We start from the raw sequence: 26,562 nt of genomic DNA, 5'->3' as shown, positions 1-26,562 counted from the left end.
GGACAGGGAAGCCTGACGTGATGCAGTCCATGGGGTTGCAGAGAGTCAGGCACAACTGCGTGACTGAACAGCAACAACAACAAAATCTGGCCAACCTGGTTTCAAATGCCCCTGTGGCAATGGGGCAAAGAGTTCTTTAAGTGTGGTGTCCTCTCACTTTCTGACATTCTCACCCTCCTGTTGTCTTACTCCCAGCTTCCATAGGTGTCCCCTGTCACCTATTTTGGGACTCCTGATCAACTTAGTCAGGGAATGGAGAAATTTAGCACTTCCCAGCTCTGAAAGCACATGATGACGTGATTTAGGAGCATGTCTGAAATCCCATGGGCCCACCTCAAGAGGAGATTGAGAAACGGCAGCTATTGTATTTGGACCCCGAAAATCTTCAGGCAGTGCATTGCCTGATTCTAATAGCTTCTAAAGTACTTCTGAGAAGTTTGATAAATTGTGACCATGTAAATGTATGGCTCCCAGATGAGTAATTCTCTGATCATGAGAAATCAGAGAGTGGTTTGAGAGAGAAAATTATCTTCTGACTCTTCAGGGTGTGCTGTGTTCTTTTGAACTAGAAGAGAATTGTCCAGAATATTCTTTTTCATAATTCTTTTAGGACCCCTGGAAAACACTTGCCTCCAAGTTTCTGACTCATCCAAACACTGAATTACTCATAATAACCATACTTTCTTCTGGAGAATCCAAGTACTGTAAACCAGCTACAATTCTTTAAAACAATAAATGGGAGGTAGTAGCGTTCCCTTTCGCTGGATAAAAAGTGAAAGCACGAAGAAGTCAAGTGAAATGGCAACCCACTCCAGTGTTCTTGCCTGGAGAATCCCAGGGACGGGGGAGCCTGGTAGGCTGCCATCTATGGGGTCGCACAGAGTCAGACACAACTGAAGCGACTTAGCAGCAGCGTTCCCTTTCCCTGGGACGACCCAGAGGGATGGTATGCGGAGGGAGGAGGGAGGAGGGTTCAGGATGGGGAACACATGTATACCTGTGGCAGATTCATTTCAATATTTGGCGAAACCAATACAATATTGTAAAGTTTAAAAGTAAAATAAAATTTTAAAAAAAGTGAAAGCACGAAGAAGTCAAGTGATTCCCTTAGAGGGCATGGAGCATGTCAAGAGGACATCAGTGACTAAACTCTGACCCCTGCCTCAGCTGTTGCTCCAGCTAGAGAGTATTCTATCAGTTTCTTATGTTGTTAGCTGGCCCATTTTTTCCAGATTGCTTATGGGTTTTGTACATCTTAATGAATTAGCACTACACAAGTGTTTGTAAAACAATTTGGCTTAGCATAGATTTGTTTGCTTCAAGAAAATGGGGATGGATTGTTTTTTATAAATTACAAAAATAATGCATGAATGTTGCCCCAAAGACAATATGGAGAAACTAAAAAGAGGAAAATAAAGATTACCTATAATGTCATAGAGAGAGATAACAATGGCTAACATTTTAGTATACACTGTACCCAACATTTTTTATGTATATAGTCAGCCATAATACAACTACACTTATATATATATATATATATATATACACTTAGGATCATAATATACAGATATTTTGTAACCTAATTTTTCCTCTCAAAATAAATCCTAAAAATCTTTCCAGGTCAGTAATATCGATCTGCACCATCATTTTAAAAGATCACAGTGTTTCATTGTATTCATACTTTTTTTATACTTTAACTAACCAATCTCCTATTGTTGACATTTAAATTTTTGCTTAATATTTTTGTAATGACTAAACAATGCTTCAGTGAGTATCTTTGCACAGTTGCCTGATATTTCTTTGAGAAAAAACACCTGAAATAGACTTTTGTGTTGAGACATAAATATTTTTAAAGCTTTTGTAGACATTGTCTTATTGTTTCTAGAACTTTGACACATTTATGCTTTCATCACCAGGGTTTGATAATGTGACAAAAAGAAGCCTTTTTAGTACTTTTTTTCTTCTTTTTTTAGCTCTACAGTTTGGGGAGAAGAAACGCAAGAAAGGAGCTTTGTTCCAAATGGTTGCATCTCTGCATAAAGTAATTTTTAATTGTATCTATTCATATATTAGCTGCTTCACAATCTGCATATATTACTTATTTGTAATTTTACATCTTCTTATGAGGATAAAGTATCTGAAGTTAACCAAGTTGGAAAAGTTGAATATTATCTTGGTATTTATGGATTTTAGTGGACAATGTTTATCTCCTACTTAGATCCTGTTTATCAGCCTGGCACTCATCTTACCACTGATGGAAGTATAGGCTCATAACAACTCACAGTTGCCAGAATGGGAAGCTAAGTAATCTCCTTCCCTGCCTCTCAAGACTTTGGTCCCTCCCTTGCCTCAAGGAGATACCAACTGTAGTATAATTGGTGCATTTATGTTCAGAGCTTTTGCAGGACTCAGACTAAACTGAGTCCATGCCATTGCTTTTTTCTTCCCCTCCCCTGCTTGGCTTCCCTCCTTCTCCAGATAAATCTCTTGAACCAGAAGCTCCATCTCAGATTCTGCTTCCAGATGAAGATAAAATTTTTACAGACAGAATACTTGAGAAACAATTTCTTTCTTCAAGTTATTTTATTGCCCTTCCATAAATTATTGCTACCAAATTGCTACCAAACAGGTAGATATGATTCACAACAGAACAGTTAGATAAATATTAACTTGTCATAGGAAGAAAATAATGTATTTTGGTAAGCAGGGAAAAATGTTGAATTCATTATTTCTTTGTTGGTTTGTATCTGATTAAGATTAAATTGATCATTGTGGAGACTCTTGTGAGGTGGATTGGACTTTTTAGTGATTTCTAAGTGATTTTGTGTTGGTTTATGTTCTCCATTTTAGGAAAACCTAAATAAATTAATGACTAAGCTGAAATCAACTGCACCTCATTTTGTGAGATGCATAAATCCCAATGTGAACAAAACACCAGGTAAGTAAATTTTTTTGTAATCCACACTAGGAAATTCTTTTGATTTAAGCTATGTTGAATGTCTTTCAAAGAAGCATTCACCAGTCTCTTTTATATAAGGGTAGATTTTAATAAAGAAAACTAAAATAAGTTAAAAGTGAGTTTTTCAAAACTTCCTCAAGATTGCCTTTGAATTAAGATTCAGGTGGACATGCAGAAGGATTTCACAAAGCAGACTCAATTGGGTAACGCTAGAATACTTGATATTATCATTTAAATTCCTCCTTGAATTTCATGCTAAAATGTGGATGAGCTTCTATGCCATTGTCTACAAGGGCAAAGTATAAAAAAAAGGAATTGAATAATCAATTAGGGGATTAAAGTGGATATTTCAGCAAAAAGGAAATCATTTGGTCTAAATGATCTAAATTGACCATAAAGAGAGATTCTAAATCTATTTCTAATTGTTAAGAACTCCCTCTAGTCTTGCTTCATCATACTACTATCTTTCCTTTCCTTAATAGTACCCATCTCTTTAGTTATGTACTCCTGGGCAGTAGATACTTTTTTTAAAATGTTTTATTTTTTCTCCTATTTTATTGAGATATAATTAACACGCAATGCTTATAAATTTAGGGTATACAGCATAATGGTTTGCCTTGTATACATTATGAAATGATTATAGGTTTAATTAACATCCATCATGTCTTATAGATTTCAAAACAAAGAGAAAAACATTTCCTTGTGATGAGAACTCTTAGGATTTACTCTCTTAATAATGTTCAGTATACCATACTGCAGTGTTAACTGTAGTCATCATGGTGCACATTCCACCCCTAAGACTTATTTATGTTAAAAATGGAAGCTCACACCTTTTGATGACCTTTCATCCAATTTCCCCTCCCCCCCCATACTTCCAGTAACCACAAAATTGAATCTCTTTTTTTATGCATTTGTTTGTTTGTTTTTTAAAGATTCCATGTATAAGTGAGTGATATTTTCACCATAAGCTTCTTTGCTATTAACACCTTTGTGCAAGCATTTTTGCAGCAAACTTTCACCTACAGGACCAATTAGCCATCAAGCAATTTTGTCATAAAAGATAAAACAACAACAAAAAAAGGAGGGACATTAAAAGAATATAATTAAACATGAAAATGAATAATAAAATTAAAAACATTGTATTATGAAATATTTGAATTACTTAAAATGTGTGTAGACCATGGCAATGCTGCAAGCATAGCTGATTTTACTTTGTGGGTTGAACCTAACCATTTATCTTCCAAGTCTTTGTTCATAGTTCATTATACATTTTTTTTGGCTTGTTGATTCATCTTTTTGTTCTGCACTACACTTTTTATTTTTTGCAAAAATGTCTTCCCTCAGTGAGAGAGGTGTCACTAAATACAAGTACTAAAATAGATGTTTGTAACTGAGCTTTGTGTCATGTTGTGAAAGCGTTCCACACTACTATTTGCTCTTGGCATATTGTCACATGTCTGTTGGTAGATGTTCCAGGTTCTATGGAAAATGTGGGTTCCACTCTGCACTGTGGAGGCCCTCGGCCTCTTTCAGATTCATGGAATATGAGAATGAGAGTGCTGTGCCAATGGAGAAATGAAACCAAACTGTCAGCCAGTTGAAACCAGTTATTTTATCTTTTATGGCAAAATTGCTGCATGGCCAATTAGTTATACAATGAAAACACCAGTGGGAGGAATGCTTTCAGGAAAGACATTTAGGATGAAAATATCTAGAATCATAAATGAGATCATATGGTATTTGTCTTTCTCTGGCTTATTTTGTTTAGCATAATGACCTCAAGGTCCTTTTATGTTTTCATACATGGGAGGATATCTCCCTTTTATATGGCTGAATAATATTCCATTATACATATACACCACATCTCTTTTAGCTGTTCATCCATCAAGGGACACTTAGGTTGTTTCTGTTTCTTGGCTTTTGTAGTGGACACTTTTTAATGAGTGGATAGTGCTGGGGTGAGGTCATGAGCTAGGTAGGTGGTGGTGAATTATTTATGTTTTAATTAACAAAGCAAAGTTTTTACAGATATTAATTACAGGGATTGCTTTCCTTACTTCTTGGATTTGAATATTCCCAGCCTTCTCTTTTGAATTACTGGCTTTTATGGAGCTTGGTTGGAGGCTGTCAGCCTCGAAGCTGTGTATGTGACAAGTACTTACTGTCTTCGGAGCGCTAATCATCCTTGGATTAGGTAGCCAGATGTTGCTGATCCTGATTTCTGAGGTTCTGCAAAACCTTGCATTTTTATTAACATCCTGTAATTAAGAACCCAATCTTGACAGTCTGTGACCTGTTTGGGGAAAGTGTGATGCTAAACAATGATGCTGCAGTTTGAGTTTTTGCAATGCAAACACTTCATGTTCACTCATGCTGTATGTTTTTTGCCTTATTGTTTCTCATCAGCTGGGTTTCTGAATGCATCTAGGGACACTGCTTCCATCTAGCAAGGAATCTAATTAGCTGCCTCTATTTTGAAGCAATTCTGTTACCTATTAGAGTTGGCTCCCATCGAGCCAGCTCTGATATCAGCAGGGTATTTTTTTTTTTAATTCTTAAGACAAAGTCATAAGAAAAGCTTCATGATCTAATCAGAACAGTTCTTCATATGTCCTTAAAGGGAATAAGCATGCCTGCTACTATTATGTCACAGAACTCAGCTTTCGCTCCTTCTCACAGATGATCTGTTTCTGTCTGTGACAGGGATGGGAGTACAGGACTATGGATGTATGTCCTACCGCTTATTTCTGTGACCTTGGACAGAAGCAGAAAATCATCTCATTCCCATTTTCCTTATAACATTCTAGCAGGTCTTTGTTAGGAGAGTGCCATTTGGCTTCTTCCAGATGTCTTACTGAGAGCCAGATACAATGGCTTATTGGTTGGCTTTTCAAAGGCTTCTATCAGAGACTGCAGCTGCAGCTCTAGTGGGCTTCATCTCAGGAACAAAGGGATACTAGGAGAAGGCTTATACTTTAGAACACAACTTAAGTTTTCTCAAGATCACCAGAAGAGAATGTAGGCTGGGTGTGGCCAGTTCTTCCCAAATGCGAAACAGTAAACAGAATTTTGTGGCTGTGCTTACCTTCCCCTTTCTTTGCATTCTCCCTTCTTGTAATCCCTTCCCCTTCCTACTTGGAGGTGCCAGTTCTCTTTTGTGTTTTATCCCCACTCTAGTTGATTTTTGACTGGCAAATGGATATTATACCGGCCATTTACATTAGGACAAAAATGTATTTTTTCACCTTCTAGGAGTATTTGCTTATATAATCTTGACTAACCGTGAACTAAAGGATTCATCCCAGGTAAATCCTACCTAGAGACTGCTACATTATAGGTGGGGACTTTGAGAGCCATCAGGCTGACAGTGAATGAGTCCTTTTAACTATCAAGTAGAGAACACCAGATTCAGACTCTTTTAACCCACGATGCAGCAACTAGGACAAAATCTAGGGTAACCATCATTTTAGACATGGACTCATGGTGAACCTCTTTCTTCAGGTGTAATGGACCCTTATTTGGTTCTACAGCAGCTGCGCTGTAATGGTGTCTTAGAAGGGATCACGATATGCCGTGAAGGTTTTCCACACCGACTGCTGTATGCTGATTTTAAGCAAAGGTAAACATACATCCTGGGATTCAAGAAGCCTGGAGCATTTCTTTTTCCCCCTTCTCTTTCTGAGTGCTTAGGCATGCATTGTTTGTTTGGTGGATATCCTCCAGACTACAGATCGATGTGTTTTGGTGGTGGTGAGATATATGATGACAGAGTTCCATTATTATTTCCCCTTAAATCCAACATCCATGTAGCTGTAATATCCTTAAATCTCTATTACTGGATAATAGACCCACATATAGAAGAAATATATAGAGAAGAACGATACAGAGGCTGAATTGAATCTCTGAAATGTTGTTGGTACTTAATCGTAGCTGCCATCCAAGCGGGCTGTTTCTTTCCTAGCAGAGCCTGTGAAAGGCAGAAAGCCAGCAGGGTATGCAGCAGGAGGCAAGAGAGGTATTTTTGCTTTCTATTTCCTGAATTCTAAAAGTGTCAGTTATAAGTCATCAAGCTAATTTGAGCAAAGTATAGTACAGTAGAAAGAGTACCTGTGTCAGTATTAAGAAGCATATTTCTAGCTCTCCACCAACTCACCATTACTACGAGGAAATCCTGGGAAAGTTCTTTAATGTCTCTGCTTCTCAGTGTCCTTATCTGTACTTAGAGACACTTAAGCCTGTCTCTTTGTCTTTCCTCTGATCCCTACTCCACTCTCCCGCTCCTTCCTCTTGAGCATAAAATCAAGTGAGGTGGTCTTGACAGCACTATGAAAAGTATAAACTATTATACCAAAGGAAAGAATTATTGCTTGTATCCTCATTATTATTGCCAAGAGTTTTGTGAAAATTGAACATATTGATAGGAGAGGTGGAAGTTTATATATATATATATAGACACACTTCCCTTTGCCTTACTTGTCCAAATTATTCTTTATTTGCACCCCTGACCTCAGGATTTATTCTTTACTTAAATTAGGTACTACATTCTGAACCCAAGGGTGTTTCCAAAGAGCAAATTTGCAAGCAACAGAAAAGCAGCTGAAGAATTACTTGACTCCTTAGAGATAGACCATACCCAGTACCGCTTTGGAATCACTAAGGTAACCAGAGAACCACAAAGAATGCATTTGGAAAAGAGTGGGAGGAAAATCTGTATATCTGAAAATACCCATGAAAATGCAATTATAAGGCTTTTACAGCTCTTGTGACCACAAATAATACAAATAGAACTCTGTTGAGAGTGAAAACTTTGGCTATGTTGAGAGAGAAAATTTGAAAGTCAATGCTTTTTGAAACTTAGCCTTGATTACATTGTTTTGCTCTATCATTTTTATATATTTATTTTTAATTGGAGGATAATTGCTTTACAATATTGTGTTGGTTTCTGCCATATATCAACATGAATTGGCCATAGGTATATGCATGAGATGGTTAGGTAGTATCACTCAATGGACATGAATTTGAGCAAACTCTGGGAGATAGTGAAGGACAGAGAAGCCTGGTGTGCTACAAGTCCACGGGGTTGCAAAGAGTCAGACACGACTTAGTGACTGAACACACACATATATATGTCCCCTCCTTCTTGAACCTCTCTCCCACCTCCTACCCCATCGCACCCCTCTAGGTTGTCTCAGGGCACAGGATTTGAACTTCCTGCATCATACAGCAAGTTTCCCTTGGCTATCTAATTTTACCTATGGTAATGTATATGTTTAAGTGCTACTCTCTCAATTCAGCCCACCCTCTCCTGCCCCGACTGCATCCACAAATCTGTTCTCTCTGCATCTCCTTTGCTGCCCTGCTGTAGGTTCATCAGTTCTATCTTTCTAGATTCCATATATATGCGTTAATATACGATATTTGTCTATCTCTTTCTGACTTAACTTCACCCTGTATAATAGGCTCTAAGTTCATACACCTCATTAGAACTGAGTCAAATACATTCCTTTTTATGTCTGAGTAATATTCCCTTGTGTACAACTTCTTTATTAATCTCTCTGTCAATGGACATCTAGGTTGCTTCCATGTTCTAGCTATTGTAAATAGTGCTGTGATGAACATTGGGATACATGTGTCTTCTTCAATTATGGTTTTCTCAGGGAATATGACCAGTAGTGGGATTGCTGGGCTATATGATAATTTCATTTCTAGTTTTTTAAGGACTTTCCATTCTGTTCTCCATAGTGGCTGTATCAATTTTCATTCCCACCCCAAAAGAGGGCTCCCTTTTCTCCATACCCTTTCCAGCACATATTGTTGGTAGATTTTTTAATGATGGCCTTGATTATATTTATTAATACATCTTTATAATTACTTATCTAAGCAAGTTTGTGCCAAGATATAAAATAATTAATCAACTTTAGGGTGATAAAAAATGTTTATATACATCAGAGCTAGACAAAATTGAATCAACTTACTGGAGATAACTGCCTGTCTGCATGTGAACAGATTCATCCATAAGTATGCTCTCAGGAAATTAATTCTGAAAGACTGCCTGAGTAACTAAAAACAGTAAAATCAACCCTACTATCCAAAACGTTAGTCCAAAGCTAATTTCCTTAAATTTGGTTCACTAAATTCTGCTTCATCTTGGAGATTTTGGCAGATCCACATATTTTGGGAAACCGCTAACACATTTGGTTTTCACCTGACAGTGTCAGGGTGTTTCTAATGACATCCATGTGTTAAGCTGCTTTAGTCATGTTTGACTTTTGTGACCCCGTGGACTGTAGCCTGCCAGCCTCCTCTGTCCATGGAGTTCTCCAGGCAAGAATACTGGAATGGGTTGCTATTTCCTTCTGGGGATCTTTCTGACCTAGGGATCAAACCCGAGTCTCCTGTGTCTCCTGCATTGCAGGCAGATTCTTTACTGCTGAGCCACTGGGAAAGCCATAAAAGGGCCAGGTTATTTAAAGGAGAATTGGAGGATGTATGATAAAGAGCTTACATAAAAAGAAATCTGTTGGACTTGCTTATAAAATGTTACTCAACTCCTACATTTTGAGTACCTGTTTCTGCTGATTTTTACTCCTGGTACCTTGCTTCCTTGTATGTTTAGTGATTTTTGTTGTGTACTGCTTACCTAGGCTAGGACTATTATGAGTTGAGGGGCTTCCCAGGTAGCACTAGTGGTAAAGAATCCACCTGCCAATGCAGAAGACTTGAGTTTGGTCCCTGGGTTGGGAAGATCCCTTGGAGAAGAGCACGGCTACCCACTCCAATATTTTTGCCTAGAGAATCCTATGGACAGAGAAGCCTGGTGGTCCCTAGGGTCACAAAGAATCCAACATGACTGAAGTGACTCAGCACACAACATAAATTGAGAGCCTCCTGAAGCACAAAATCTGAGGCAGCACTCACTCGTGGTGTAAGTACTGACTTGTACAACCCTGAAAGTGAGTGCTGCCTTAACATTTGTGCTTTAAGTACCTCACTCACCTCATCCTGACCCTTACTAATGATTCTTAAAAAAAAAAAATTATGTGTATTTTTTTTTATCGTCTAAGATGAAGGTGACTTTCTCTAGAGCAGTGGTCAGCAAACTATGGCCTAAGGGCCATATCAATGGCCTATTTTTTATATGGCCCCCTTGCTAAAAATGATTTGGCATTTTTAAAGAGGAAGAAAAATGAAAAAAGAGGAGGAGGCACAGGTAGAGGAGGTGGGGAGAAGGGAGCGAGTGGGTGTGGGAGTAGAGGTTCTACAGAGACTGAGTGTGGCCTGCAAAGCCTAAAAATTTTCACTATCTGGCACTTTACAGATAAAGTGTGCAGACCCCTGCCTGGGCCTAGCTTCAAATTAAAACCAAGTTCCTTAAACAACCTAGACATAGCTAATAGATTGGGAGGAGGACAGTCTAAGTTCTTAAGGAACTAATACAACCACAGGATTAAATGAAGTTTTTTGCTTTGGCAAGCTTTAGGTTTATAAAACCAAACTTTCTAGAATGTACATTTTACACATTATGAAAAATTAACAAGAAATAGAACTGATCATCAAATACATTAGTTGCTCATATGGCCATTCAATAGACATTTACTGAATGCCCACTAGGACTGGAACTGACATCTGACATTTCTTTTAGGTGCTTTTAAAAGCTGGCTCTCTGAGCAAACTGGAAGCCATGAGAGATGAGAGATTATCAAAAGTCTTCACATTGTTCCAAGCCAGAGTACGGGGAAAACTGATGCAAATCAAATTCCAAAGGATTCTGGAAGAGAGGTATGATATCCCAGCCTGCACCCCCACTGCTAGAGCAACAGTGTGCCTCAGTCTAGGCGACTTCTCACTGCCTTATAATGAGTCAGGGTAGAGAGCTCTGCCACCTTTGCTTAGTCTGGGACTTAATGTGAAATTTTTAAAATTATGGAACACCAAACAGAGCACAAACGGCTTTTATTACCCTAACTAAGAATAAGCATAATTCAGATATTTCTTGCATTGCTTCCAGTCTTCCCTTTGGAGGGATTCTTTATAGTTGGCAAAGTCTGGCTCTCTGAGAGTGGTGTGACTCATAATTCAAAACAGAAGCAGACCTAGAAGGGCTGGCAGGCATCTCACAGCCAACTCTGCGGGGAAATTTGCTGTAAAGCAGGTATGTTTTCTGACCACTTTACAGCGTCCCCTGGGTCAGAAACTGATTCTTGGTGACATGTAACCATAACTCTCTTACTTCAATTCAGGCAGGTTCACTAGGGACATTTATCACCACCTCTGGACACTGAGTGTAGGTTTTGTTAATCCTTTAATATAATTATGGAAAAGCAAGCTCCAAACAAAGGGATTTTGAGCAAGGGATTCTGTGGTTGTCATATTTACTTTTTGCTGTAGATAGGTCCACAGGTCTTGGTATGATTTGCTTACTTGACAGTTGTTAATTCCTTCTGTTTCCCCAAAGAAGAGAGAAACCATTACATTATCAGAGATATCAGAGAGACATCTCCTAAGAGTTTTCCATGACTCCCATATAGTATCCAACATGGTATGGGAGTTTATGAGAGTTCAGGGATCAGGAGATATGACTTCTGTTACAGGTTTTGTAAACTTGTATGAGACTCTTAATTTTCTCAGTTCACCTCCTTCACCTCTAAAATGAGGTATTTACTATCCATCCTGTCTAAATGACTTTAGACATTTAACAAATGACTTTAAAAGAATTATTATGAAATATTTCAAACACAAAAAATAGAGAAAATACTATAATGTGTACTCATGGAGCTGTCATAAAAGTATATCAATTCCTAACATTTTCTCTGCAACTCCTCACAACTTAAAAATAAATAAATTAATAGACAAAGTAGAAGCCTTTCATGTATTTCTTCCTTGATCCAGGTCCTATTCCTAGCTCCCCAGATCCTGAATTTGTGTTTGTCACTCTGTTTCATTCAAGTTTCACATATAAAACAGAAAAAAGCCACAGTTATCAAGACGGTATGGTACTGGCACAAAGACAGAAATATTGATCAATGGAACAAAATAGAAAGCCCAGAGATAAATCCACGCACATATGGACACCTTATCTTTGACAAAGGAGACAAGAATATACAATGGATTAAAGACAATCTCTTTAACAAGTGGTGCTGGGAAAACTGGTCAACCACTTGTAAAAGAATGAAACTAGAACACTTTCTAACACCATACACAAAAATAAACTCAAAATGGATTAAAGATCTCAACATAAGACCAGAAACTATAAAAATCTTAGAGGAGAACATAGGCAAAACACTCTCCGACATACATCACAGCAGGATCCTCTATGACCCACCTCCCAGAATATTGGAGATAAAAGCAAAAATAAACAAGTGGGACCTAATTAAACTTAAAAGCTTCTGCACAACAAAGGAAACTATTAGCAAGGTGAAAAGGCAGCCTTCAGAATGGGAGAAAATAATAGCAAATGAAGCAACTGACAAACAACTAATCTCAAAAATATACAAGCAACTCCTACAGCTCAACTCCAGAAAAATAAATGACCCAATCAAAAAATGGGCCAAAGAACTAAATAGACATTTCTCTAAAGAAGACATACAGATGGCTAGCAAACACATGAAAAGATGCTCAACATCACTCATTATCAGAGAAATGCAAATCAAAACCACTATGAAGTACCATTTCACGCCAGTCAGAATGGCTGCGATCCAAAAGTCTACAAGCAATAAATGCTGGAGAGGGTGTGGAGAAAAGGGAATTCTCTTACACTGTCGGTGGGAATGCAAACTAGTACAGCCACTATGGAGAACAGTGTGGAGATTCCTTAAAAAACTGGAAATAGAACTGCCTTATGATCCAGCAATCCCACTGCTGGGCATACACACTGAGGAAACCAGAAGGGAAAGAGACACGTGCACCCCGATGTTCATCGCAGCACTGTTTATAATAGCCAGGACATGGAAGCAACCTAGATGTCCATCAGCAGATGAATGGATAAGAAAGCAATGGTACATATACACAATGGAGTATTACTCAGCCATTAAAAAGAATACATTTGAATCAGTTCTAATGAGATGGATGAAACTGGAACCTATTATACAGAGTGAAGTAAGCCAGAAAGAAAAACACCAATACAGTATACTAACACATATATATGGAATTTAGAAAGATGGTAACAATAACCCTGTGTACGAGACAGCAAAAGAGACACTGATGTATAGATCAGTCTTATGGACTCTGTGGGAGAGGGAGAGATTGGGGAGATTTGGGAGAATGGCATTGAAATATGTATAATATCATGTATGAAACGAGTCACCAGTACAGGTTCGATGCACAATACTGGATGCTTGGGGCTGGTGCACTGGGACGACCCAGAGGGAGGGTATGGGGAGGGAGGAGGGAGGAGGGTTCAGGATGGGGAACACAGGTATACCTGTGGCGGATTCATTTCAATATTTGGCAAAACTAATACAATACTGTAAAGTTTAAAAATAAAATTTTTAAAAAAATAGAAAAAAAAATAAAAGAAAAAGATGTAACATTTTTCTGTAGTTACTCACAATATATTCTGAAAAATAAATAAACAGACACAGTTGAAGTCCCTTGTGTATTTCTCCCTGGATCCAAGTTCTACAGAGATATGCAGATATCCTTAAAAGGTTACATGATTCTGCAAGTTTTTAGTCTCCATGGAAACATTGTGTGTCTGTTATCTTAAAATTTGTTCTTTACACACAGTACTAGTTTTGAAATTAGTTGATATTGATAAATCTATGGCTAGATTATTGATCTTAATTGTTGGACAATATTCTGTTGCATGAATATACTACAATTTATTTATCCACTTGCCAGCTCAATTAAACTTATTTATAATTTTTTATATACAAACAATTCTGCAGTGATATTTTTATAAATGTCTCCCCTTGCACATAATCAAGAGTTTCTTGAGCATGGTGGTGGTGGTGGTGGTTTAGTCGCTAAGTTGCCTCTGACTCTTGCGACCCCATGGATGGTAACCCACTAGGCTCCTCTGTCCATGAGATTCTCCAGGCAAGGATACTGGAGTGGGTTGCCATTCCTTCTACAGGGGATCTTCCCAACCAAGGAATCGAACCCGGATCCCCTGCATTGCAGGCAGATTCTTCCCCTTATAAGGGAAGCCCTTCTTGAGGGTAGTGTGACTCAAAGTGCTGGTGCAATGGCTGATACTTTGTAGGTAGCAGCTGGCCAAGGCTCACACTTTGAGTGGCATTTCTCTAGGTATGAATTATAATATTAGGTTTTAGGCTATACACAGCTCCAGCTTTATGAGATGTCGCCAAAATGCTTTTCATTTTACTCTTTACCAGAAGTTTATGGAAGTCCCATGACTCTATATCCTCATCAACTTGTGGCATTTCAATTTCAAAGACTTGCCAAACTGGGTCATATTTCTGACTTTGGGGGAAGATATAATTTTCCTCTTAATATCATGTTTTCCATAGATTTTTTTTGTAGATATGAAATGTTATATAGAGGACATTTGTGCCATCTTATTTTGTTAATCATGTTTACCAAGAAATGATTAAATTCCTTTTTTGCATCTATGAAATAATTACATGGTTGGGCTTCCCAGGAGGCACTAGTGGTAAAGAACCAGCTTGCCAGTGCAGGAGACACCAGAGACAGGGGTTTGATCCTTGAGTCAGGAAGATCCCCTGGAAGATGGAATGGCAATCCCCCTCCAGTATTCATACCTGGAGAATCCCAAAGAGAGAGGAGCCTGGTGGACTGCAGTCCATGGGGTCACAAAGAGTCAGACACGACTGAGCAACTAACACTTTCACTTTCACTCTTTCTCCAGTAACTCATAAATGTGTTAAGTTAAATTAATAGATTAAAAAGTATTAAACCCACTTTGTTTATGAACTATGATCTTTTTCATACATTGTGGTGTTGGTTATAATATTATAGTATTTCTGCATCAATGTTCATGAATAAGTTTGGCCTGTAATTGTTTCCCCTGCTTTTATCTGACTTTTAATTGAAGTTAGCTTAATCTCATAAAAGAGTTAGGCAGTGTTTCCTCTTTTCAAAACATGAAATGATTTATTTTGATTATTTATTTTTGAGTTTTTGGTAAAATTTGCCTATAAAACCATCCAGATCTGGTATTTCTTTCATGATAGATTTTTCAGATTTGATTTAATTTATTTAATAGTTATAGGCCTATTGAGATTTTGTTCTTAGATCAATTTCTTTAGAAAAAGAAATTTTACATATTTAAAAAATCTTCCAATTTGCTAGATTATAATTTTTAATCTCCATCATATCTACAATTATGTTTCTAAAACATAATCATAGATTATTATATTCTTAGGATTCTTAGGTATTAATATGCCTAATACTATTTATGCTCTTTCTATTTTCTTGATTATTCATGTGGCAAATTTTACCAAAAACTCAAAAATAAATAATCAAAATAAATCATTTCATGTTTTGAAAAGAGGAAACACTGCCTAACTCTTTTATGAGATTAAGCTAACTTCAATTAAAAGTCAGATAAAAGCAGGGGAAACAATTACAGGCCAAACTTATTCATGAACATTGATGCAGAAATACTATAATATTATAACCAACACCACAATGTATGAAAAAGACCATATTTCATAAACAAAGTGGGTTTAACACCTTTTAATCTATTAATTTAACTTAACACATTTATGAGTTACTGGAGAAAGAGTGAAAGTGAAAGTGTTAGTTGCTCAGTCGTGTCTAACTCTTTGCGACCCCATGGACTGCAGTCCACCAGGCTCCTCTCTCCTTGGGATTCTCCAGGCATGAATACTGGAGGGGATTGCCATTCCATCCTCCAGGGGATGTTTATTTAATTAGATTATTTAAATTTAAGTGAAAGTCTCTCAGTCATGTCCAACTCTTTGTGACCCTATGGATTATACAGTCCATGGAATTCTCCAGGCCAGAATACTGGAGTGGGTAGCCTTTCCCTTCTCCAGAGGATCTTCCCAACCCAGGGAATGAACCAAGGTCTCCCAGATTGCAGGCAGATTTTTTACCAGCTAAGCCACAAGGGAAGAAAATTAAAATTTTCCTTTAGTTAAAATTTAAATACTTTAAAGCATTTAAATTGTTTATGAAAAGACTTAAAATTTTTTGTTTGTTTGTTTGTTTTCTAGTTCATTAGTTTCTGATCTCAGCTTTATATTATCCTTCCTTCCACTTGCTTGGGTTTATTTTAATTCACAATTTTTTTTTCAGTGTGTTTAATCAGCTGCTTAATTCTTCCATTGAGTATTTTATTTCAATGACTATACTTTTCAGTGCTAGATATTTTATGTGGTCTTCTTTAAAATCTGTCTGCCTTTTTTTTTTTCCATAGTGGCTCATTCCTTTCTTATTTTGTTTTGTTTTTTTCAATTCTTTCATGTCTTTAAGAACTTTTAGTAATTACTCTATGGTCTCCATTAGATGGTTCCATTTTCTGAAATTCTTGGAGATTTAATTAAATTCTTTATTGTGGGTGCCCACATCAATAACCTCAGATATGCAGATGACACCACCTTTATGGCAGAAAGTGAAGAAGAACTAAAGAGCCTCTTGATGAAGGTGAAAGAGGAGAGTGAAAAACTTGGCTTAAAGCTGAACATTCAGAAAACTAAGATCATGGCATCCAGTCCCATCACTTCATGGCAAATAGATGGAGAAACAGTGGAAACAGTGTCAGACTTTGTTTTTGGGGCTCCAAAATCACTGCAGATGGTGATTGCAGCCATGAGATTAAAAGATGCTTACTCCTTGGAAGGAAAGTTATGACTAACCTAGACAGCATATTGAAAAGCAGAGACATTACTTTGTCAACAAAGGTCCATCTAGTCAAGGCTATGGTTTTTCCAATGGTCATGCATGGATGTGAGAGTTAGACTATAAAGAAAGCTGAGTGCTGAAGAATTGTTGCTTTTAAAACTGTGGTGTTGGAGAAGACTCTTGAGAGTCCCTTGGACTGCAAGGAGATCCAACCAGTCCATTCTAAAGGAGATCAGTCTTGAATATTCATTGGAAGGTCTGATGCTGGAGCTGAAACTCCAATACTTTGGCCACCTGATGCAAAGAGCTGACTCATTTGAAAAGACCCTGATGCTGGGAAAGATTGAAGGCAAGAGGAGAAGGGGATGACCGAGGATGAGATGGTTGGATGGCATCACCGACTTGATGGACATGTTTGGGTGGACTCCGGGAGTTGGTGATGGACAGGGAGGCCTGGCGTGCTGAGGTTCATGGGGTCGCCAAGAGTCGGACACGACTGAGCAACTGAACTGAACACTCACTTATGGTTGAATTTTTTTCTATGTGTTTTGTAATTTTGAACTGTAAGCTAATCTTCAAGGGGACTTTAAGAAAATCTCTAGTGCTTGATTTTAGAGTATTTTCTTCAGTGCACTTTTGCATTTTTCCCCCAAGGACCCAAAGGGTATTTATTACCAGTGTAAAAAATGATTATGTTAATTTCTTTTATATTTCTGTGCTAATCAGATAGTATAATTTAAACTTCAAATACTCGAGTGGTGCTGGCTCATAGTTTTCAAAAAAAATTCCTAGTGTAAAAATATTTTTTTCAACCCTGAGCCCAGACCAAATCAGATGTACTTCTCTTTGACTTCTCTCTGTGCCAGTGGGTGAATTTTTAAATCCTTCTTTTCATTAAGTGAAATTCTTTGAAAATCTCAGCCTGTCTCTTTATCCACAAGGATATAAAAATACAAACTCTACAATACCAAGCCTGGCTTCCTCCTTCCGTGAGGATGGTCAGGCTGCACAAGCATTCACTTTTTGCTCCTTTTTTTTAAGCTCCCTTTATACTTCTTACCCTCTTTAAGGGTCACCTCTCATTATCGAATGTTTGTAGTAGAAGCATTTTCAGGACACCTAGTCCACAACATTGTTAGCCCCAAAATTCCCTCAAAGAGTTTTTGCTAGAATCAAATGAGAGCTTAGATGTAGAAGTGCTTTGAACGCTAATGAGAGTTTATGACTCCTAAAAAGATGTGCTTATTAAGAATCTTAATTTGAAAAATAACTCTCTTATAGTCTAGGTTAACTTGCTTTTCTTTTTTTCCCCCAAACCCTCGATTTAGGGATGCACTTCTTTTGATCCAGTGGAACATAAGAGCTTTCATAGCTGTGAAGAGCTGGCCTTGGATGAGGCTCTTCTTCGAGATCAAACCTCTTGTTAGATCTGCTGGAATGGGAAAGGAGGGAGCTGGACTGAAGGAAGAGTGTATGCAGCTGCAAAAAGCCTTGGAGAAGTCAGAATCTCAGAGGGAGGAGCTGAAATCAAAGCAAGTCTCCCTCCTCCAGGAAAAGAATGATCTGCTTCTTCAGCTGCAGGCTGTGAGTGGCCCCGCCATTTCTTCTTCAAATCAAGTTTCTAATTAGATTCCCTTGTTTGGCAGGCAGTGTTGACTTGAAAAAATAGAGACACGTGCTTTTCGAGTACTATAGGATTTCATCCAACGCAGACAATGGAAACACTTAACGAGACACCCTGTTTTATAGTGAAGTGATTTCATTGGGAAGATGCCTTTGAAAAGGGGATGGATTTTATTAGATAGATTTTAAACTGTGTAAACATATAAATCTATCTTGGGAGCCAGGAAGCTCTTGATCTTAATTTAAATTCTGTAGGTAGCAGGAAACCCATTAGTAAATCAAAAGGTAGGATTTTAGTAGGTCCTGAGAAAAGCTTTACTGAGATCTTCAGGATTATTGCAGTATGCCCCTAACTGGTTTTCCTGATTTTGATCTCCCTATTTGCCCTTCCCCAGTCCAAATCAACATTATAATCAGTTGAGTTCTTAAAACAGCAGTATTCAACCTTGACTTTGCCTCAAACTCATTTGTGAAACACTAGCAATTAAAAGAAAGAAGCCTAGACTTGAATCTCAGATATTTGGGTTAAACAGGCCCTGTGTGGGTCCAAATCATCTGTATGGGGGATTCTGATATCCAGTCAGGATTAAGAACCTCTGCCTTGAACAAATATCATGTTGCTTCCCTGATGAACAAACTTCAGATCAAAGAATATCTGAACTCGGCCTTGGCATCTGAGCCTCCTTCCCCAATCTGATGCTGAAGTGCCATTCAGTTCAGTTCATTTCAGTCGCTCAGTCGTGTCCAACTCTTTGCAACCCCATGGACTGCAGAACACCAGGCTTCCCTGTCGATCACTAACTCCTGGAGCCTACTCAAACTCATGTTGATTGAGTCAGTGATGCCATCTAACCATCTCATCCTCTGTCATCCCTGTCTCCTGCTGCCTTCACTTCTTCCCAGCATCAGGGTCTTTTCAAATGAGTGAGCTCTTCGCATCACATGGCCAAAGTATTGGAGTTTCAGCTTCAGCATCAGTTGTTCCAATGAACATTCAGGACTGATTTCTTTAGGATTGACTGGTTGGATCTCCTTGCAGTCCAAGGGCCTCTCAAGAGACTTCTCCAACACCACAGTTCAAAAGCATCAATTCTTCAGAGCTCAGCTTTTCTTTATAGTCCAACTCTCACATCCATACATGACTACTGGGAAAACCATAGCTTTGACAAGATGCACCTTTGTTGGTAAAGTGATGTCTCTGCTTTTTAATATGCTGCCTGGGTTTGTCATAGCTTTTCTTCCAAGGAGAAGCATCTTTTAATTTCATGGCTACAGTCACCATCAGCAGTGATTTTGGAGCCCCCCAAAATAAAGTCTGTCACTGTTTCCACTGTTTCCCCATCTATTTGCCAGGAAGTGATGGGACCAGATGCCATGATCTTAGCTTTATGAATGTAGAGCTTTAAGCCAACTTTTTCACTTTCCTCTTTCACTTTCATCAAGAAGCTCTTTAGATCTTCTTTGCTTTCTGCCATAAGGATGGTGTCATCTACATATCTGAGGTTATTGATATTTCTCCTGGCAATCTTGATTCCAGCTTGTGCTTCATCCAGCCAGGCATTTCACATGATATACTCTGCATGTAAGTTAAATAAGCACGGTGACAATATATAGCTTTGACATACTCCTTCCCTGATTTGGAACTAGTCTGTTGTTCCATGTCCAGTTCTAACTGTTGCTTCCTGACCTGCATACAAATTTCTCAGGAGGCAGGTCAGGTGGTCTGGTATTCCCATCTCTTTAAGAATTTTCCAGTTTGTTGTGATCCACACAGTCAAAGGCTTTGGTATCGTCAATAATGCAAAAATAGATGTTTTTCTGGAACTCTTTTGCTTTTTCGATGATTCAGTGAATGTTGGCAATTTGATCTCTGATTCCTTTGCTAAATCCAGCTTGAATATCTGGAAGTTCATGGTGCACATACTATAAAAGCCTGGCTTGAAGAATTTTGAGCATTACTTTGCTAGCATGTGAGATGAGTACAATTGTGTGGTAGTTTGAGCATTCTTTGGCATTGCCTTTCCTTGGGATTGGAATGAAAACTGACCTTTTCCAGTCCTGTGGTCACTGCTGAGTTTTCCAAATTTACTGGCATATTGAGTGCAGCACTTTCACAGCATCATCTTTCAGGATTTGAAATAGCTCAGCTGGAATGCCATTACCTCCACTAGCTTTGTTCGTAGTGATGCTTCCTAAGGCCCATTTGACTTCGCATTCCAGGATGTCTGTCTCTAGGTGAGTGATCACACCATTGTGGTTATCTGGGTCGTGAAGCTCTTTTTTGTACAGTTCTTCTGTGTATTCTTGCCACCTCTTCTTAATATCTTCTGCTTCTGTTAGGTCCATACCATTTCTGTCCTTTATCGAGCCCATGTTTGCATGAAATGTTCCCTTGGTATCTCTGATTTTCTTGAAGAGATCTCTGTCTTTCTATTGTTTTCCTCTATTTCTTTGCATTGATCCCTGAGGAAGGCTCTCTTATCTCTGCCTTGTATTCTCTGGAACTCTGCATTCAGATGGGTGTATCTTTCCTTTTCTCCTTTGCCTTGCCCTTCTCCTCATTTCACAGCTATTTGTAAGGCCTCCTCAGACAATAATTTTGCCCTTTTGCATTTGTTTTTCTTGGGGATGGTCTTGATTACTGTCTCCTGTACAGTGTCACAAACCTCCATCCATAGTTCTTCAGGCACTGTGTCTATCAGATATAATCCTTTGAATCTATTTGTCACTTCCACTGTATAGTCGTAAGGGATTTGATTTAGGTCATACCCGAATGGTCTAATGGTTTTCCCTACTGTCTTCTATTTAAGTCTGAATTTAAGTCTGAGACAGAACTGTGTTGAGTGTCTCCTGAGGAGGTCTGGGTCAGCAGTGGCCTGCTGCAGGGGCAGGGGCTCTGGGTGCAGTAGACCTGGGTGTGGCATAAGCCCTCTTGGAGGAGGTCACCATTAACCCACCATAGAGCCACCAGAACTTACACAGAACTGGGGAAACAGACTCTTGGAGGGCACAAGCAGAACCTTGTGTGCACCAGGACCCAGGAGAAAGGAGCAGTGACCCCACAAGAGACTGACCCAGTCTTGCCCGTGAGTGTCCAGGAGTCTCTGGCAGAGGCATGGGTCAGCGGTGGCCTGCTGCAGGGTTGGGGGCACTGTGTGTAGCAGTACATGCATGGGACCTTTCGAAGGAGGTGGACATTATCTTCATTACCTCCACCATAGTTTGCCTCAGGTCAAATAACAGGGAGGGAACACAGCCCCACCCCTCAACAGAAAATTGGATTAAAGATTTACTGAGCATGCCCCAATAAAGTAAAGTAATGCTCAAAATTCTCCAAGTCAGGCTTCAACACTATGTGAATCCTGAAATTCCAGATGTTCAAGGTGGATTTAGAAAAGGCAGAGGAGCCAGAGATCAAATTGCCAACATCCATTGGATCATCAAAAAAGCAAGAGAGTTCCAGAAAAACACCTACTTCTGTTTTATTGACTATGCCAAAGCCTTTGACTATGTGGATCACAACAAACTGTGGAAAATTCTGAAAGAGATGGGAATACCAGACCACCTGACCTGCCTCCTGAGAAATCTGTGTGCAGGTCAGGAAGCAACAGTTAGAACTGGACATGGAACAACACACTGGTTACAAATAGGGAAAGGAGTACATCAATGCTGTATATCATCACCCTGTTTATTTAACTTATATGCAGAGTACATCATGAGAAACGCTGGGCTGGAGGAAGTACAAGCTGGAATCAAGATTGCTGGGAGAAATATCAATAACCTCAGATATGCAGATGACACCACCTTTATGGCAGAAAGCAAAGACAAACTAAAGAGCCTCTTGATGAAAGTGAAAGAGGAGAGTGAAAAAGTTGGCTTAAAGCTCAACATTCAGAAAACAAAGATCATGGTATCTGGTCCTATCACTTCATGGCAAATAGATGGGGAAACTGGAAACAGTGACAGACTTTATTTTGGGGGACTCCAAGATCACTGCAGATGGTGGCTGCAGCCAAGAAATTAAAAGACCCTTTCTCCTCGGAAGAAAAGTTGTGACCCACCTAGACAGCATATTAAAAAGCAGAAACATTACTTTGCCAACAAAAGTCCGTCTAATCAAAGCTCTGGTTTTTCCAGTGGTCATGCATGGATGTGAGAGTTGGAGTATTAGGAAAGCTGAGTGCCAAAGAATTGATGCTTTTGAACTGTGGTGTTGGAGAAGACTCTTCAGAGTCCCTTGGACTGCAAGGAGATCTAACCAGTCCACCCTAAAGGAGATCAGTCCTGAGTATTCATTGGAAGGACTGATGCTGAAGCTGAAACTCCAATACTTTGGCCACCTGATGCGAAGAACTGACTCATTTGAAAAGACCCTGATGCTGGCAAAGATTGAAAGCAGGAGGAGAAGGGGACGACAGAGGGTGAGATGGTTAAATGGCATTACCGACTCAATGGACATGAGTTTGAGTAAACTCCAGGCGTTGGCGATGGACGGGGAAGCCTGGTGTGCTGCAGTCCATGGGATCACAAAGAGTTGGACAACAAAGGTTTGTCTAGTCAAGGCTATGGTTTTTCCTGTGGTCATGTATGGATGTGAGAGTTGGACTGTGAAGAAAGCTGAGCGCTGAAGAATTGATGCTTTTGAACTGTGGTGTTGGAGAAGACTCTTAAGAGTCCCTTGGACTGCAAGGAGATCCAACCAGTCCATTCTGAAAGAGATCAGCCCTGGGATTTCTTTGGAAGGAATGATGCTAAAGCTGAAACTCCAGTACTTTGGCCACCTCATGCAAAGAGTTGACTCCTTGGAAAAGACCCTCATGCTGGGAGGGATTGTGGGCAGGAGGAGAAGGGGATGACAGAGGATGAGATGGCTGGATGGCATCACTGACTCAATGGACGTGAGTCTGAGTGAACTCCAGGAGTTGGTGATGGATAGGGATGCCTTGCGTGCTGTGATTCATGGGGTTGCAAAGAGTCGAACACGACTGAGCGACTCAACTGAACTGAGCATGGCTCCGCCTATCAGAATAAAGCCCAATTTCCCCCTCAGTCAGTCTCTCCCATCAGGGAGCTTCCATAAGTTTCTTATCCTTCTCCATCAGAGGCAGACAGACTGAAAGCCACAATCACAGAAAACCAACCAATCTGATCACATGGACCAGCTTTGTCTAACTCAGTGGAACTATGAGCCATGCCGTGTAGGGCCACCCAAGATGGACGGGTCATGGTGCAGAGTTCTGACAAAATGTGATCCGCTGGACAAGGGGATGGCAAACCACTTCAGCATTCTTGCCTTGAGAACCCCATAAACAGTATGAAAAGGCAAAAAGAGGACACTGAAAGATGAACTCCCCAGGTTGGTAGGTGCCTAATATGTTACTGGAGATCAGTGGAGAAATAACTCCAGAAAGAATGAAGAGATGACGCCAAAGCAAAACCAACATATAGTTGTCGATGTGACTGGTGATGGAAGTAAAGTCTGATAGTGTAAAGAGCAATATTGCATAGGAATCTGGAATGTTAGGTCCATGAATCAAGGCAAATTGCAAGTGGTCAAATAGGTGATGGCAAGAGTGAACATAGACATTTTAGGGATCAGCGAACTAAAATGGACTGGAATGGGTGAATTTGACTCAGATGACCATTGTATCTACTACTGTGGGCAAGAATCCCTTAGAAGAAATGGAGTAGCCACCATAGTCAACAGAAGAGTCTGAAATGCAATACTTGCAGTCTCATAAATGACAGAATGATCTCTGTTTCCAAGGCAAACCATTCAATATCACAGTAATCCAAGTTTGCTGATTAAGTCCAGTAATGCTGATTAAGCTGAAGATGAACGGTTCTATGAAGACCTACAAGACCTTCTAGAACTAACACCCAAAAAAGGTGTCCTCTTCATTATAGGGGACCAGAATGGAAAAGTAGGAAGTCAAGAAATACCTAGAGTCACAGGCAAATTTGGCCTTGGAGTACAGAATGAGGTGTGGCAAAGGCTAACAGAGTTTTGCCAGGAGAACACACTGGTCATAGCAAACACCCTCTGCCCACAACACAAGAGAAGACTCTACACATGGACATCACCAGATGGTCAGTACTGAAGTCAGATTGATTATATTCTTTGTAGCCAAAGATGGAGAAGCTCTATACAGTCAGCAAAAATAAGACCAGGAGCTGACTGTGGCTCAGATCATGAACTCCTTGTTGCCAAATTCAGACTTAAATTGAAATGCCATTACTCATTTCCTTTTATTAATATTCCTCTTCTCTAGCTACCCAGACCGCTGTTATCCCCAAACATTCCAAGGGCAGGTATGAAATTATATCCATCTTTATTGTATTCTCTACCCCACTTAGAACAGTACTAAGTTGAAAAAAAATACTGGGTTCAAATACAACTATATAAATAGAAGTTTTTCTTGCTGTTTGGACTTATTGAAAACAGAGAAAATTTAGTAATTTTAGACTAACCCAGGTTATTCTTTTCTTTTGGGGCTGTGCTACCCATTGATCTTTCAATAGGCCATGTTTTATATGAGAATTTACACTCAGACTCACACTTCTGATACATATTTATCATAACAGTGGTTCTAGAACTTTAGTGTTTATCAGCCTCATCTAGGATTCTTGTTAGAACTACAAATTCCTGGGCCCCACTCAAACCTACATTAAGATCCATACTGTGAGAATCACAGCTTGTAATGTCATATTTTGTCTGGCTTATGAGAAAGGCAGGTTTGAATAAGAGAAATACAGTTTTGAGTAAGAGTAAGGTAAGTTTGAATAGAAGAAAGGCAGGTTTGAATAAGACCCGGCCTCCTAGTTTTCATCATTCTTCCTCTCAGCAAAGAGAGTGGCCAGTGCTACTTGGGCTGATGTAGGGATAGAAAAGGACCCGACTTTTGAAGCAAGCGGAGGGTAAAATTCTGGGATATATGATCAAAGAGCATAGGAAATACATTAAGCCAATTCCAGGGCAAATCCAGGAAGGCTGAGATGGATTCAAATTGTAATTAATTTAAAAAGCTGAATTGACTATGAAATATTTTATTATTGTTGATTTTTAAGAAACACAGCTCAATACAGTACAAATCAAGGAAACCAGGATTCTTTTAAAATCATTCACTAACTCAAAACTGAGTGAACCCATTTCAATTAGCACTGCAAGTACATGAGAAAATTACTACAGGGGAAAGGATGTCCCTGCTGTTAAACTGTTACACCACTGCTTGTCTGGCTTTAGACACGCTGTCATGTTTAATGAGGGATCGATGATGGTCGATTGGATTGTCCTCTTCATCTGGTGATGGTGACAGGTCCTATACACATGCTGAATGGAAGAGAGCAAACAGCTGTTCTGCTTGTCAACTGGGGTGAACTGAGATCAAATGTCCCCCTTGTTGCTCAAGCATTGGAACTTCTCTGATTTGCATGAATTCTTTTGCTTCCATATTTTTATTTTTACTTAGCCCTTCTCTTGGTCTTCAGTGATGTTGGAGATTCACTATACTATACATCTCCCATCTGTGCCTCCTTGAGCCCCACTTGTTGGACAGATAGGATGAGAGATAGCCAGAAAACAGTAGCCTGGATTTTTGTTTTTTTTTCTGCTCTTGGTCTAAGTAGATGCAACAATTTATGCCAAGTAACTAGTTAGGTAATAGGTTACCAAAATTGCAGAGGATGGATGAGGTCTAGAGATGGAAGATAGAGATATGAGTGAAGTTATGTCTCAACAAGACCTACAGTAATTAAGAACTTGCTCACAGAGAAGAGGTTTCATTTAGCCTCTAAATGGAGACAAATGAGAGGAGTTCAAAGTTACAAAAGGTGCTTTTGTAGCAAAAGGACTCAGCCCCTTCGTTTTTGACTTAGTCCATAACACCTAAACGGTGGGCCTCTCAGTAAGGGTTGAAAGCGGTATGTTTGAAAAGATAAAAGGAAGGAGGATTTTGTACTCTTTGTGTATAACTTGTGAAATTTACTGCTGGCAGAACCATTGAGAAAAAGATTTTAGTTGGAAATAATAGTGAAACCTAGTTAGTAATGTGCAAGGAACTTCATGAATTCTAAATTCAACCTGTGAATAATATACAGCCCAGCTCTATTTATTAGAAGATGTTTATATACTAAACAAGTGCATCAGGACCCTTATAATAATATGATAAATATTCTATTGTCTGAGGGGA

The 26,562-nt window shown here is 39.1% G+C and overlaps 1 protein-coding gene across 1 annotated transcript in view; it reads left to right on the top strand.

The window, feature by feature from the left end:
• The window catches only part of MYH15 (myosin heavy chain 15), a 157,648-nt gene that overhangs the window by 61,350 nt on the left and 69,736 nt on the right, over positions 1-26,562 (top strand). Inside the window, exons 17-22 of the mRNA XM_061425934.1 lie at positions 1,974-2,041; positions 2,851-2,938; positions 6,461-6,578; positions 7,494-7,617; positions 10,602-10,738; positions 18,079-18,334. Of these exons, the coding sequence (XP_061281918.1) occupies positions 1,974-2,041; positions 2,851-2,938; positions 6,461-6,578; positions 7,494-7,617; positions 10,602-10,738; positions 18,079-18,334 (791 nt within the window). The remainder of the gene's footprint in view (positions 1-1,973; positions 2,042-2,850; positions 2,939-6,460; positions 6,579-7,493; positions 7,618-10,601; positions 10,739-18,078; positions 18,335-26,562) is intronic.

Source organism: Bos javanicus, chromosome 1 (assembly GCF_032452875.1).
Source record: "Bos javanicus breed banteng chromosome 1, ARS-OSU_banteng_1.0, whole genome shotgun sequence".
In the NCBI taxonomy this organism is placed as follows: Eukaryota; Metazoa; Chordata; class Mammalia; order Artiodactyla; family Bovidae; genus Bos; species Bos javanicus.
The sequence above is the reverse complement of the archived record's forward strand: the minus strand, read 5'-3'. Positions and strand labels throughout refer to the sequence as shown.